At 53.7% G+C, this 15,230-nt stretch overlaps 1 protein-coding gene across 6 annotated transcripts in view; it reads left to right on the top strand.

Moving 5' to 3' along the window:
• UBR4 (ubiquitin protein ligase E3 component n-recognin 4) overlaps positions 1–15,230 on the top strand; it is a 130,464-nt gene that overhangs the window by 114,219 nt on the left and 1,015 nt on the right. For all 6 annotated transcript variants that reach the window (XM_035019630.1, XM_035019631.1, XM_035019634.1 and 3 more), the window contains 8 exons: positions 2,108–2,326; positions 3,210–3,323; positions 4,247–4,389; positions 4,821–4,946; positions 6,214–6,408; positions 9,163–9,387; positions 12,484–12,574; positions 13,240–13,402. In XM_035019630.1, the coding sequence (XP_034875521.1) occupies positions 2,108–2,326; positions 3,210–3,323; positions 4,247–4,389; positions 4,821–4,946; positions 6,214–6,408; positions 9,163–9,387; positions 12,484–12,574; positions 13,240–13,402 (1,276 nt within the window). The remainder of the gene's footprint in view (positions 1–2,107; positions 2,327–3,209; positions 3,324–4,246; positions 4,390–4,820; positions 4,947–6,213; positions 6,409–9,162; positions 9,388–12,483; positions 12,575–13,239; positions 13,403–15,230) is intronic.

Raw genomic sequence — 15,230 nt, forward strand, 5'->3', positions numbered from 1 at the left:
TCTTACATGGGAGTCCTCACATATATTAGTTTCTGTGTTCCTGTAACATTTGTTTTATATGTGGGTGAGTCTAGGAGTGGGGCTGTGATATGGCCAAGCCTGGGTCAGCTGATTTCCAGGCTTCTTTGTAGTCACTAAGTCAAATTACTTTCTTTAGACTAAGACTTTATTTAGTTAGGAACTCAGCATTCACACTTGTGACCATTCACTTCCTAGCAACACATTTTTTTTAGCACTTGTTGTGTACCTGAGCTGTGCTAGGCTGAGGCGACATTGGAGACCAGGGTGGTCACAGCCTGTGATTCTGGGAGCTCACTCTCTGGTGGAAGATACAGCCATGTACCCGGTAATTGTAGTGTGAAGGTGATAAGTGCAGTGTGAAAGGGGCCAAAGGAAGGAGGATGCTTTAGAAGAAAGTATGGCACCTGCTAAGGCTCAGGAACCAAAGGATGCTAGAAGCGCTCAGGGGTTGGGAGCAGTGGCATGGGGATTGGTGGGGGTTGGGGGGAGGTGGAGCGAGAGCTGACCCCGATCCAGGGCACATTCTCCAAAGAGAGGAGTATGCATTTTCTGCCGAGGGCCATGAGCGGACCATGAACTGGAAGAAGGGGAGAGGACAGATTACTAGTAGAGATGGTTGGATGCCTCTTATCATAATCTAGGTAAGAGGTGAAGGCAGCTGAGCTAGCATGTGAGGTGGACAGTGGGTGGGTTCAGCAGTGGTCTGGGAGGCAGAATGAATGGGATTTGGAGATTGGTTGCACATGAGGGGTGAAGAAGCTGGATGAGTCAAGAACTCTGTTCAGTTTTGGGTTGGGCGACAGGAGAGTGGTGGTGCCCTTGAAGGAAACCTAGGGGGTTTGAAGCAAGGTGCAGGAGGGCTCGTTGTGTCAGACTGTTGACATGTGTCTGCTTGCCCAGTTAGAGTGTAAGCTTCAGGAGGGTCGGGTTTTTGTACCCCTAGCACCTAAAGCATGGCTTCCTGCAGATGTGTGTGCGCACATGCATGCAGCTACCACCCAGCGTGAGGAGGTTGGCGTATCTGCGCAGTAGTTTTGTAGACTGTTGCACTGTGGGCTCAGCATTTATGATCAGGAGATGTGAGATGACCTGTAATTTTGCTGAGGTGCAGCTTGGAAGTGTACCTGCTATGAGGGCAGGTGTATGAGCCGGTGAGTGATCTTAGTTGAGTGCTGAGCTTTCGCATTACAAGTTGGTTCTATTGTTTGTCATTTATTGTCAAATACGTACGGTAGTAATTAGCATTAATACGCTTGTGCCAGGGGGTGGGGGATTTTGGTGGTACAGTGCTTCTCCACTCACCTGGAGAGCATTGTCAGACCTGCCCTGCCTTCCGTGTTCTGTTCTCCCACACGTGTCGACAATGTGGTGCTGTCATGTAGTGACTGCCAGCCTTCTCAAGCACAGGGGTTTCTGGGTGATACCTATTTTTTTTTTTTTTTGAGATTTTATTTATTTATTTGTCAGAGGGAGAAGTAGGTAGAGGGAGAAGCAGACTCCCCGCTGAGCAAGGAGCCCAATGAGGGACTCGATCCCAGGACCCTGGGGTCCTGACCTGAGCTGAAGGCAGACACTTAACCAGTTGAGTCACCCAGGTGTCCCTATTTGTGACTAATTTTTAATCTTCACCGCAACCCTGACATTATCCACATTTTTTTTTAAGATTTTATTTATTTATCTGGGGGGGGGTGGTGACAAGCCAGAGGAGAGGCAGAGAGAGAGGGAGAAGCAGACTCCCTATTGAGCAGGGAGCCCGATGCAGGGCTCGATCCCAGGACCCCAGGATCATGACCTGAGCCAAAGGCGACGCTTAACTGACCAAGCCACCCAGGCATCCCCATTATTCCCCTTTTATAGACAGGGGTACTGGAGCCAAAGAGCAGAGTGACTGGTCAAAGGTCAGTGACAGAGTCAAGCCCTCCTCCATTTGTTGAAATTTTTGAAACACAAATTCAAAGGATTTGATTGAAACTGAACAGATGGCATGAGATTGAGTAGAGTCTGTTGAGTTTTCTGAACCTATAAACTCCTAGATAGAATGTTTATTCGCCTAACTGGAAGCATGTATGTCTCTGGTCTCTGGTAGGTTCTGATCGGAACAGACTCCATCACAAACCTACATAAACTGGAGCAGGTGTCCAGCGATGAGGGCATTGGGACCCTGGCAGAGAACCTGCTGGAGGCATTGCGGGAGCACCCTGATGTAAACAAGAAGATCGACGCTGCCCGCAGGGAGACCCGTGCTGAGAAGAAGCGCATGGCCATGGCAATGAGGCAGAAGGCTCTGGGCACCCTGGGCATGACGGTAAAGCCACTGTCCAGGAGTCTCCACGTTCTTGTCTATGCTGTTGAGGAGGAGATAGCTGTGCTTCGGGTCAGAGCTGGGCTGGGGATGGTGGGGGTGAAGGCTGGCGAGGCGGAGGAGGGAACTAGGTGTGCCAGGCACTGTGCCAGGCACTTTACCTTCTGTGATCTTCCTGACAACCCTCAGAGCTGTGACTATGGTCCCGCTACGCAGATGGGACTCAGAGGCTAAATGACTTAACGGATTCATGGAAACAGTAAAAGTAGGGATAATAATGATAACACTTGCTCGTGGAGGATTTACTATTTGCCAGGCACTATGCTTAGGCACCTTGCTCGTAAGATTTTATTTAAGCCCTCATGTGATTCTGTGAGGGTGATATTACTATACTCATTTTCTGGTTGAAGTAATAGAGGCTGAGAAGCAAAGGAAATAGGCCAAGGTGCATGATTAATAAGAGGTGGACAAGAGTTTGAACCCACGTCTGTTGGACGTGATAGTCTGCTCTTATTGCCGCACGTTGGAAGAAGCCATAGTCCTACGAGTGTCTTCTCCAGAGCACAGGCTTGGGTGTCAGCAGTTTAGAACTCCCATGCGAACCGTAAAGTGAATCCTAATGCAACAGCCCTTGGCAGCTGAGACTGGGGAGTGTGCTGGCACAAAGAAAGGGGGCTTTTCTGATGGTGCATGGCAGCCTGCAGGAAGAGAAAGCAGAAGAATCTGGGTCTTTACCCTCATTGGAAGCCACCTAAAGAGGTTTCCTTTCCATGCATCCTCCGTCTAGTGTCTGTGGATGGGCAGCCCTGTTCCCGAGCATCCCCACGCTAGGGTGGGGGGTGGGTGGAACTCACCTTCTGACATACCACTTGGGTTTCCCCTGCAGACAAATGAGAAGGGCCAGGTCGTGACCAAGACAGCGCTCTTGAAGCAGATGGAGGAGCTGATTGAGGAGCCGGGCCTCACGTGCTGCATCTGCAGGGAAGGGTACAAGTTCCAGGTAGAGTGCTTGGCTGGGCCTGACGCGCAGCCTGGCCGCTTGCACCAGTGGTGGCCTTCTGCAGGCCTTCTCCTTAGATGGGCTGGTGTCGAGGGGTGTGTCAGGGCCAGCTGTCCTCTCTAAAGGGAGGGAAGGCAGACTGCTCTGAACATTAGTTTTCGCCACCCCCACCCCCATCACCATCACCACCACCACCATCCTTGACCCCACCACTCACTGGATTCCTTCTGTATACTAGTCCCCGTGCCCAGAGCTTTCTCTAATTTTGTTTCTAAAGCTACAGAACCCCAAATTACGGATGGGAAAACAGGGGTCATGTGGCAGAGCCAGAATTCTAGCCCAGGCTTCTCTGACTCCAGACCTGGGGCTTTTAAAAATACACCATGCTGCTGTTAACCAGGATACCTGGGGGAAGATCAGGACCTCTACCAAACTAGATTTATGACTGAAAGGAGCAGAGCAGCGAGTGACCCGTTTGTTCCCCTGAAGGCCTACAAGGCGTCCTCTTCCCTTCCAGCTTGAATGCCCTGCTTAGCGTCCACACTGCTGAAGGGCCACAAGCCTCGTGAGTCCTACTAGGGCACCGGCTTCTGGGAGCAGCCTGATAAGTGTTGTAAAGCAAGTGACTTACCCGGAAGGCACTTTCTTCTTCCTTTTCAGATAAATAAAGCAGCAAAAAAAGGGTGACAGTGTAGGCTTCCACTTCTGCTTTATTTTGGTTGCTCCTCATGTTCCTCATCTCCCTGGGGCTGTGCCCAGCCAAGTGCTTAATGAAGAGACCGAGGTGCTGATCCACCACCCCCTCTCTGAGTGCATTCCTTCCCGGGAGGGGAGGCCCGCCGGTCCCCTCTCCTCTGCTTCGCCTCTTCCCAAAGCCTGCCTTGAGGTTCACCTCACCTCCTCCTTTTCTGGTGTCTTTGCAGCCCACAAAAGTCCTGGGCATTTATACCTTCACCAAGCGGGTAGCCTTGGAAGAGATGGAGAACAAGCCCCGGAAACAGCAGGGCTACAGCACCGTGTCCCACTTCAACATCGTGCACTATGATTGTCACCTGGCTGCTGTCAGGTAGGCCTGGGCTCCTCCCTCCATAGGCTGCTTCCTCAGGTGCTTCCGTCCAGGCCTGTGTCGCTTCAGAGGAGGGGGCAGCTTAGCTTGCCCAGGACCCTGTACTGGGAGGGGGTAGATGCGGACTGAGGGTTTCGTCTCAGGGGAGTAGGGTGTCTTGCCTTAAACCCAAGAGCCACTTGTGCCATATGACTAGGAAAATCCACTTGGCTTTTGGCCTAAGGCTGGAGAAAGCAGCCTTGCTTCCCTGAAGCAGCGAAGCTGGCATTTACCATACTGTAATAGAGAGGGCTAATTCTCTCTGGAGTCAGGTGCATGGGCTAACGTCTTTCCTTAGTATTAGCAAACCCTTCTCCACCCCCACTCGTCTAGGTGCCCGGTTGCCAAATCAGTTCCAACGGTCACTTGTCCCTGCTCTCGTCCCAATCCAGGCTGGCTCGTGGCCGGGAAGAGTGGGAAAGTGCTGCCCTTCAGAACGCCAACACTAAGTGCAATGGGCTCCTTCCAGTCTGGGGGCCCCACGTCCCTGAATCAGCTTTTGCCACCTGCTTGGCAAGGTGAGTGTTGAGCGGTGTGCAGGGCAGAAAAGGGGGTTGCCAGGAGAAGGGGGGGATATCAGTGATCAGCTCGGTCTGGAGGCCTGTCACTGTCCTTGGGAACCCTGGTCTCTGCGTGCTGTCAAGGAAGCTGCGTCTGGAAGAGGGAGGAATTCGGCTGCGAGAGACCAGCACCCTGAGTGTCTGGTGCATCATGTGGAACTTCTGGTTATTCGCTCCCTCTTCTCCCTTGTTGATCTCAGAGCATAAGACACAGGACCCTGACTGTGTCCTCAAAGTCAACATTTCCCAGATTTCTCTTCTGCAGTGTGTGCCTCTGAGGTTTAAATAACACAAATAGCTCAGTGGCATGGGGAATATCAGGCTCCTTTCAAGCATCCCTCGTCCTCAAATCCAGAGTAGAGTTGATGAGGTCCCCACTCTTGCCGGTGCTTTGGGCAGTGGTTCCCCACCCTGTGTCCTATTAGAAGGCTCAGGGATGGGACACCTGGGTGGCTCAGTCGGTTAAGTGTCTGCCTTTGGCTCAGGTTATGATCCCAGGGTCCTGGGATCGAGTCCTACATCAGGCTCCCTGCTTAGCAGGGAGCCTGCTTCTCCCTCTGCCTGCTGCTCCCCCTGCTTGTGCGCTTCTCCCTCCCTCTTTCTTTCTGACAGATAAATAAATAAAATCTTCAAAAAAAAAGGCGGCTCAGGGATGGAAAGGTACCTGGCAGTAATGATGATGGACAATGTATTGAGATGCTTACATGTGCTGTTACTACACACATTCTCCAGATGAAGAAGTTGAGGCACAGAGAGGTCGAGTAAATTACCTGAGGTCGCACAGTCAGGCAGAGCCCAGACTGATGGTGGCATATATTGATGTAGAAAAATACCTTTCATTTGGCGGTTGAAAAGATTCTTACGGATAGATCACCATGTCAGAATGAATACCTTCCACATTTCTTCTTCCAAGATGTACTTCCAGATTTGGCCACGATACGTTCTATGACATTTGTCCATCAGGAAGTGGGCCCCCTAAAACTGGCAAGTTCACCTCAGAGCTTGGAGAGCATCTCGTTCCATCCCAGCAGAAATGGAAATGTCCCCTGTTCCCATCTTCGTGCAGGCGCCCATGGCCGTCCTCAGCTCGGCCCTTCACTCCTCTGTCTGCCTGTGGGGCCTTTTCCACCATCGGGCCATGCCAGCCGAGGGGGCTCTGCCTTCCAAGCCGGGCTGTCCCCAGGGAACTTGCTTTGCTCACGGCCTTTGTTCTCCTGCTCCCCAGGCACAACACTTACCTCCAGGAATGTACGGGCCAGCGGGAGCCCACGTACCAGCTCAACATCCACGACATCAAGCTGCTCTTCCTGCGCTTCGCCATGGAGCAGTCATTCAGCGCTGACACTGGCGGGGGCGGTCGGGAGAGCAACATCCACCTGATCCCGTACATCATTCACACTGTGCTTTACGTCCTGAACACGTCAGTATCTCAGCCCCGCTGGGCAGCGTCTGGCCGGCCCCCCTGTGCCCCTCTGCCCAACGTGGTCTCAGTTTTCTCATGTCTGCCCGCGTTTGTTCGGGAACATAGGGCTGACCTAAGGTAGCCTTTGCTGAAGCAGGCATGTTCATCTGTGGCTTTTTGGAGTCCCACAGAATAAGGTGATAAAGGTGACTTCCTTTCCAGAACAGTTCCATCCCCCGCCGTGGGCAGCCGAAGGCTGTGTCCTTGGACTCACTCTCAGCCCAGAGGGGAGCAGGAAGTGGTCGAGGCCAGACCACCAAAGGACCTCCTTAGCTTCCCTGCCACATAGCCTCCACTCCTCGCGGGACTTGGTGCTCTTGGATGGGGGAGGCCGTGGGTCAGAGCTGCACACAGTCACCGTCAAGCGCACAAGGTGTAACGGGAGAGGGTTTCACAACCAGGGACTGCGGCAGAACCAGGGACCCTTCTCATAAATGGAGGACTGGACTTGCCATCCCTGTTTCCTTTCTAGTGAACAGTGCTTCTGGCAAGTTGAGGGGCAGGGAGTGTTGAAGATTATCTGAGAAAGTCAGCTGATAGCCATGAGGAGAGAGGGCTTGTATTTTTATCTATTTTAACTGTCCTACATGGAGTAGTCAGTCTGATAACAAAAAGTGTAATTTTAGAGAATTACTTAGGGTAGAGAATAGTATCCATTCATTTCGGCCCAGATTTATAAAAGCAAATTAGGAGATTTAATATACTTACGCTCTTAGTTTGCACAGTTTTGTGCTTTAGGCCCTGTTTTCCCACAAGAGTCTGACACCTGCGTTGGGCAGGGAACCGGCCGGCTGTTGAAAGGCCGTGTGCAGTCTGCCTGAGGCTGCTGCAGGCAGTTGAGGCAGGAGGACAATCTGTGTCTTGTCCTTTCTGGTCTGCTGTCTTCAACAGTGTTGTTTTCCCCTTCCCTCCCATTTCCCGGGGAGATAGGAGGCTGACCTCCAGACCGCAGCCCTCATTGTTAAAAACGTGCACGGGCAGGTCTCTGTCAGTGTGTGACATCATCTGCTAAGCTGTGGAGACCGTCAGAAGAAACCCGCACATCATTGACAGCACCAATGTTCCCACTGTCCAGACCGCTGCAGCCCTGAGCGGTGCTAATTACCAGTGTTTGTGGGCCTCTGACAGCGCTTGGCTTTGTGGAGACCTGTCTCTTGGCAGCTGTGAGGCGGAGCGGTTTGTTCCACTCCAGGGGAAACGCAGCCGTGCAGAGGCAGCAGAAGGGAGCCAGCGACTCCGGGTGGCCCTGGATTTCCCAGGTGCCCGGTACTAGTAACTCCTGCTCGAGTCCCTTGGTCAGGGTGGGAGTCCGCCCTGCCGTGGCTCTCGGTCAGTTAGAAGCCGACCTGGAAGCTTCATGGGGAGGCACTGTTGCCCAGCCACTGGCCGCTCCCTTACTTAGCTGGTCGCTCCACTGTGGTGTGAGTGTGGTCACAGCAGGGCCTGGGTGGCACATTTGGTCCACGGGCAGGTAGGTCGCACTGAAGTGGAGCAGAGTTGGGCATGTGCTGCAGTGGTAGAGCACTTCTGACTCCCCGTTCTGGAAAGTCAAGTTGGGAAGGTCCCATTTGTGCCATCCGTGTCTGTTCTTCAGGAGCGGAAGGAAGCAGGGTGTCCTCACACCATCCCCTCCCACGGTCCACTCTCTGCCAGTGCTGTCTACAGGCCTGGGGGCTCCATCCCCGTGGCTACTGGGGTCCTGTTTTCTTCTCCTCCCACAGGATGAGGATAGGGCATCAAGTGCCCTTGTTGTGAGAGCACCATTCAGGCTATAGGGTCAGGAGTATGTGATCAGGAAGGTCTCCAGTGGCCACTTGCTGAAGCTGGTGGCCAGGGGTTGGGGGGCGGGGGGCGTTCATGGGGACTGAGAATGAGGAGGCCCAGCTCAGCATCCAGGCTGCTGGGGTTCGAAGCTCAGTTCTTCTACTCCCCAGTACGTGACTTTGGGCAAATTCGTCTTCTCTGTTGTTTCCCCTTCTGTGGAATCGGGGTAGTACCTCTGTCCTAGGGCCGATGTCAGGGTTAGGTGAGATGATCCAGTTCATGCTCCCAGAGTGGTGCCTGGTAGTGAGGCTCATGATCACGTCCTCACGCTTCAGGCAAGAGGGAGAACAGGGAGCCGTGCTTGCCCAGAAGTAGCTGTTGTAATGGAGGAGGGGACGCAGACACATAGGGAAACACAGAAACGGAGCGCCCAGAGAGGGGACCGCTGTGGACGTAGCACAGACAACCTAGCTATGAGGACTGCGTGGGCCAAGCGAGAACACGGGCTGGCTCACAGAGTCAGAATCTGGGCTCACTTGGGCTCCCTCACTTACGGACCTGCTGGCTTTGGGAAGGTCACTGCACTTCTCTAGGCGTCTGCTATCATGGTAAAAAGGTGCCAGCTGTCACCTTCCAGAGTCGTTAGGACACTCTGATGGTGGAGTATTTGTGAGTGTGCCCGCCATATGCAGGCGGCTCAAGAGCCAGCAAGTTGTCAGAGCTGAATGGGGGGTGGGGTGGGGGCAAGGAAAATGCCACCAAGAAGGGCTTAGAAGGGAAGCTGCAGCCCTCGGGGAGGGGGTGGAAGGGGTAGTCAAGAGTGGGTGGCCGTGCTCCATGATCTAAGCATTCCAGAAGCTTAAAAGAAGATGAGAAATTGACCAAATCTCCTTCTCTCTTGCTGCTGGTGCCTTCTACCCTGGTTTCATCATGACCCTTTTGTTCCAGAACCCGAGCAACTTCCCGAGAAGAGAAGAACCTCCAGGGCTTTCTGGAGCAGCCCAAGGAGAAGTGGGTGGAGAGTGCCTTTGAAGTGGATGGGCCCCACTATTTCACAGTCCTGGCCCTCCACATCCTGCCCCCCGAGAAGTGGAGAGCCACACGTGTGGAAATCCTGCGGAGGCTGCTGGTGACCTCTCAGGCCCGGGCAGTGGCTCCAGGGGGGGCCACCAGGTCAGTCTCTGCCTTGGCTCAGTCTTCCAGGCTGCCTGGTGTCTGCTTTGTGTATTCCCCATGTGTGCTAAGGGAGGGCCTGCTTGCTCAACTCAGTCCCTTCTGCCCTTTCTCATCTCAAGTCTGCCCTGCTGAGAGGCTGGGCCCAGTGGCTGGCAGGTGCCTGGCTACCTCTGGGTCTCGTGTTAAGCCACTGGAAAGGTGGAGCCAGGCTTCAGTGTGTGGAAGATTTCAGAGAAGCAGCCAGCCAGGCACAGGGCAAGACTACTGATGAGAAGAATTAGGGCCAGGAGGGAGCTAGGGTAGGTAACTGGCTTTTCCCAGTCCTGCTGGGCTGGCCATTAACTGGGAAGGCTTCCGCATGGCTGCACTGGGGATTTTCTCTTCTGATCACGAAAAGCTCATTATCTCTCTCCTTGCTCACATTCCTATCCCGTCTGCCCCATGTTCCATGAGCCTTTCTTCTGTTCATGTGGACATGTCCCAAAGAAGGAACGACATTTCAGGAAGGAAGTGTCTTTGTTTTCATGACCTTGTGCTGTGATTTGGGTCAGATGGGCGGCATCTTGAGAGAAACAACTATAAACAACAAGAAGCCCTTTGAGATGACTGCGGATTTCCACACATTGCATGGACTCCATGGGCATGACTCTAGGCTTGTGGTGGCCCTGCACAGTCTCTGCGTGTCCTGGGCTCCAGAGTAGGCTGTAGGTTTTTCAGCTTGCTTCTGCCGCTTCCCTGGAGTGGAAGATCTGTGCTCGTCTGTCTGCCTTTGCTCGGATCTGAGGGAACATTTCCACATTTGCAGGCCAACAAGGGAGCGGAGGAGGAGGTTACCAGCCCCTGACAATGACAGACCAAGGGGGCACAGACCAGGGGGGAAGAGCCTTGTGCCTGGATTGGCACACCTGGTACTTTCGCGTCCACCAGCTCTGATTTAGCCCTCTTTGCTGGTCCCAGGCACCTCCCACCCTCAGAGAGACCAGGTCAGGGCTCTGCTGTTGAGTCCAACCAGTACCAGCTGCTTTGTGTCGAGGAGGAGGGGGCGAGTCTTGTCAGCTTCCTGCCTCACCCCTGCCCCAATTCCAGACCTATTCCCTTCCAGTGTTTCCCAGAGTTCAAAGCATTCATGCTGAACTAGCTGCTAGAAATCAAAAGTTAGACCTGGAAGATACCAGGTTGTTGATAAGGCAGGCTCAGCCCGTCTCCGTGGCACAGAAAGTGGCTGTTTGCGGGGCGCTGGCTCTCAGTGGCAGGCGTGAAATCTGAAGGCACGGGAGCTCTTCTGCTTTCAGCAGGGAGACCAGAACACGGCACAGTCCCAGGTGGTTCAGGAGAAGCCCGTGGGGCCACAGCTGATGCAGGAACACCGTGTGGGCTTCGCTCCCAGCTGCTGTTTTCTCTGTGGCGGTTTAGTCACCTCTGCTAATTAGCCTGAAATAATTAAGTTGGGCAGGTCATTCACGATTCCTGCTTACCACAGCACAGCAGCCACCAAACCTGGTGTGGGGTGGAGGCCCGAGCGGGGAAGGAGCCGGGTGTGAGCCCCGTATTTGGGACACCCTCCAAGGAGAGACTGTGCTGGAGGGATGCTCAGAGGGTGTCATCCTGGAGGTTGGGTGGTGTCCCTGGCAGGAGACTTTGTCCCGAGTCCATGATGGGGTGGGAGGCAGTAGCCGATAACAAAATCTAGGGATTTGCACAGGAGAATCTGACCTTTTGCATCTCTTAACTGAAGAAGAGTTTCTCTGCCAGGAACTTGCCAGTAGTTAGGACTGGGACTTTCTAGGCTTCCATCAGAGCCTTATCTGGCGTCTTGTGTGCCTCCCTTACCCCCAGGCCTGCCTAAGGCTGCAGAGTCTCCACGCAGGGCCATGGAGAGAGTGGGTGCTTTGGAGGACATTGGGGTGCAGGGAGGGAATAGGAAGAGTATTGTAGCAAACAGAATTGTCTCACTTCGTTATTGTTTTACTTTACTTTTGTTTAATGAATTTATATTTATTGGATATAGGGGTAGATGGCCCATCCTCTGCTCAGCAGTCCCTTTGCTTGAGGTCCATACAGGATAGTCTTGGCTTCTGTGGTAAATAACCTCTCTGCCTGTCTCACTTTGCTGATTCTTACATATATACACTTTAATACTAAATTTTAGTCCCTTTAGTTATGGGCTTTGTTCCAGCGTGTGGTAAGATACAGGATTTCCATGACAAGGTTTCATCTAGCCTTTACTTACTGCAGATGTGAGGGCAGTGTGCAAATAAAACCTCCTGTAGATCTTGGGTGGTAGAAGCCGAATCCTAGGACGGATCTTTCACTGCCAGTGCAGAGGGGGGTCTGGGCTGTCTATTTCACAGTGGCTTTACCACCGTGATTTAGGGTCATCGCTCCTCACACCAGCAGTGTCTGCCAAGAGGGGACGGTGTCACAGGCTGCCCCCAGCTTTCTGAGGGTCTGCTGGCCTCTCATCCTGCACTGAATTACTGGGTTAAGTGGAGATGGTCCTGGACAGAGGCAGAGGGGTGTGGTGGCAGCTCTAGGATTACCCAGGATTTAGGAGGTGTCGGTTGCACCCTCCATCCTAGATATTACTCTTGCTCAGCACCAGTTTCCCCCCCACAGCTCGCTGTCTTTCTCACACAGCCCGTGGTTGCCAAATTCCTGTGTTTGGCTGGCTTGGATCTGCTGACTGTTTGTGAAAATTCTCCTGGGGGGAATGTCCGGACTGAGGGAGAACCTTGTTTCCTGCTTCGTTTATGAGGTCCCAGCGAGTCCAAGGGCTTGTGTGGGGGCTGAACACAGGGACACATGGGACTCCTTGGTGTGTCCTCAAGGTAGTGGTCTTGGGTTGCCACGTGCACCTTATGTCCACCCGGCTTTGATTCACCTGTACGAAGGATGAGTATTTCATGGATCATTGTCCAGGCTTCAGAGGTTCTTGCCCACAGCTGCTTTTTTCTGACAAGATAGGCAGGTGGAGGGAATGGAGTGGCGCACAGATTAATGTGATTCTGGCCTTGCTACCGTCCTGCTCTGCTCTGTCCTTGTGCTTATCAGTCCAGGGTCTTCATGGGCATGCAATCGGATTTTCTTTTCCAGGCTGACAGACAAGGCAGTGAAGGACTATTCTGCCTACCGCTCTTCCCTTCTCTTTTGGGCCCTCGTTGATCTCATTTACAACATGTTTAAGGTAGGGAAGCCACTGGAAGTTCGGCTGGTTTCTGCAAGCGTGTGAAAGTTCTGTGCTCCTGGAGCTGAGCCTGCTCCGCGGCCGCTCACCGCGAACGAACCACCTCCCGTGGAAGGGATCTGCATGCCGGCTTACAGCCTTCCATGTGTGGTGTACGACTAGCCAAGGCCGCTCCTCTCACCCGGTCTCAGGCCTGCTGCAGGCCCACCTCCCTCTGAGGCCCCCCTTGTTGGCTCTTGTCCCCTCTGTCTGGGTTCCTGCATTGCCTCGTGTGAGTGTGACTCACGCCAGCCCGGCTCACAGGGACACTGCCCTCTGCCTTGAGAGAACCCTGGGGTGTGGGGGTGGTTCCTTTTATGGTCTGAGTGGGACCGCTCAGCTGAAGCATGGTGAGAGTGTGCCTTTCCTGGGGAAATGCCGATGTGACCTGTGCAGGAAGGAAGAGTGGTCTCTTGTAGCTTGGAAGTCACGTCACACGGTGCATCATAAAGAGGCTGCCGGAGGAATGACACGAGACTCTGTTGTTCCTAGAAGCAAAACACGTCCTCCAGGGAAACTTTAATGTGGGGGGAGGGAAGAGGGCTGCTTTTTGGCATTGACAAGCCTGACTGACTTGAGGCATTAAGTAATCCAGCCCCGGGCCTGTCTCCTGTTGGTTCTTGTAGAAGGTGCCTACCAGTAACACGGAGGGAGGCTGGTCCTGCTCTCTAGCGGAATACATCCGCCACAATGACATGCCCATCTACGAAGCTGCTGACAAAGCCCTGAAGACCTTCCAGGAGGAGTTCATGCCAGTGGAGACCTTCTCGGAGTTCGTCGATGCGGCTGGTCAGTGTCAGGGTTTTATCTCTCAAAGATCTTCTCCAGAGGAACCCATGTGATCTTAGTGGGGCCGGTCTTAGCTTTCATCTTCACAGCAGCAGACACACGAGCAAGGTCTGGGAGAGTGATGTAAACAGCAGGCCCCTGGTAGTAAGCACAGCAGCTGGGACATGCGGGGACTTCCTGCATCCCAGGCCCTGTGCTGCTCACATGTTTGAGGCGGGTACTCTGGTTACCCCCGCTTCACAGATGGGGTAACCGAGGCTGTGGAGATTAGGTGTTTCCTGTGGGGGCATACCTGAGAAATGGGTAGAGCCTCTTTTAAATTCCTGACTTTTTATGATAGTTCAGAGAATTCACGTGGAGCTGACCTGCCTTCTTTCTGCCTCTTGGGGACTGAGACTTTTTTTTTTTAGATTTTATTTATTTATTTATTAGCGAGCGAGAGAGAAACAGCATGAGAGAGGAGAGGGTCAGAGGGAGAAGCAGGCTTCCCGCTGAGCCGGGAGCCTGATGTGGGACTCGATCCCAGGACCCTGGGATCATGACCTGAGCTGAAGGCAGTCGCTTAACCAACTGAGCCACCCAGGCGCCTGGGGACTGAGACTTTTTATGTCACAGCTACCCTGGGGAAATGGGGAAGAGTTCAACTCTGATTCTAAAAATAAGTGGTAAATATGAAAACAGAGCAAAGAGCATCTTGAACACCCTTGGACAGTCCCTCATCCCACAGCTGGTGAGAAGGAAGTTCCTAGTTCTCTCCCGGCGACAGATGCTGTGTACAACAAATTGGTCATCCTCCTTGCAAACATGTTAGAGTTTGCTCACATCTCATCAGCAAGCCCCGCTGACAGCTGGGGAGGTGGTTGGGAAAATGCACGCAGGTTACAAACGTGAGGGCCCTGTCAGGCTGCGGGTGCTGGTGCATCAGAGCCTGGTCGCTGCCGGCCTGGGGGGTGGGCGTGGGGCGGTGCCAGAGCCAAGGCCGAGCGGATGGGACCTGCCCCGCTCCTGCTTTTTGTGAAGGGTGGAGAAGCCAGGAAAAATTCTCCTCAGATCCTGCTGTCAAGAATAAGCCTCCACTGGCATTTTCCCATCTGCTGTCTCCTGGGAACCCTACTCTCAGAGGTCTGGAGCCATGCTCCTTGGGAATTCCGCTTTCCTCCCAGCTCAGCGCCACCTGACGGAGTGTTCCCCACGTGCGCTGGGACTTCCAGGTTGGCTGTGCTTTCAGGTGGCCTTGGTGGAAGCTGAGCAGGTCATGGGCCTGTGTTGGCTCTGCTCAGCTCAGTGTCTTAACTGTTAGCCTTGACGCCTCTCCCCAGGAATGGTCCCTGCCTAAGAGCAGGTGGCCCGTGTACGTATGTCCTCGGTGCCGCGCTCTGCCTGTCACCAGGGCTCTGGGGGTGTCTGAACCTGGGCTGTGAGTGGGAACGGAAGAGTCTGAGTAAGAGAGGAAGAGGTGTCAGGGGAGGAAGGTGTCCATCTCGGTTTGGGGCTTCCCGGCCGCCCTGCAGCTGGTGGCAGCGCCCCCGGCCTGAAGCCGGGGAGAGCGGGAGCCTGACGGGCGGGGAGCCTCTGTGGCTTCACTCCGGGGTCCGGTTTTTACAACATGATTTTATTACTTTGTTTAAACTGGTAGAAAATTTCAGAGCATCAGACACACCCTACTGAAGTGCAAGGGCAAAAACACCTTCCAAAGCCAGCATGGGTGATGGGCGCAGCCTTCCCCCCCACTGGCGCGGATGCTGGGGGAGGACTCAGAGCGGATGGCACCAGGCCTCGGGCTTAACCACTCACGGCTGTGAGGTGGGAGCGCCCTGCTTGGTGAGGG

The sequence above is a fragment of the Mirounga leonina genome, unplaced genomic scaffold (genome assembly GCF_011800145.1).
Source record: "Mirounga leonina isolate KUSES-001 unplaced genomic scaffold, KU_Mleo_1.0 Mir_173, whole genome shotgun sequence".
In the NCBI taxonomy this organism is placed as follows: domain Eukaryota; kingdom Metazoa; phylum Chordata; class Mammalia; order Carnivora; family Phocidae; genus Mirounga; species Mirounga leonina.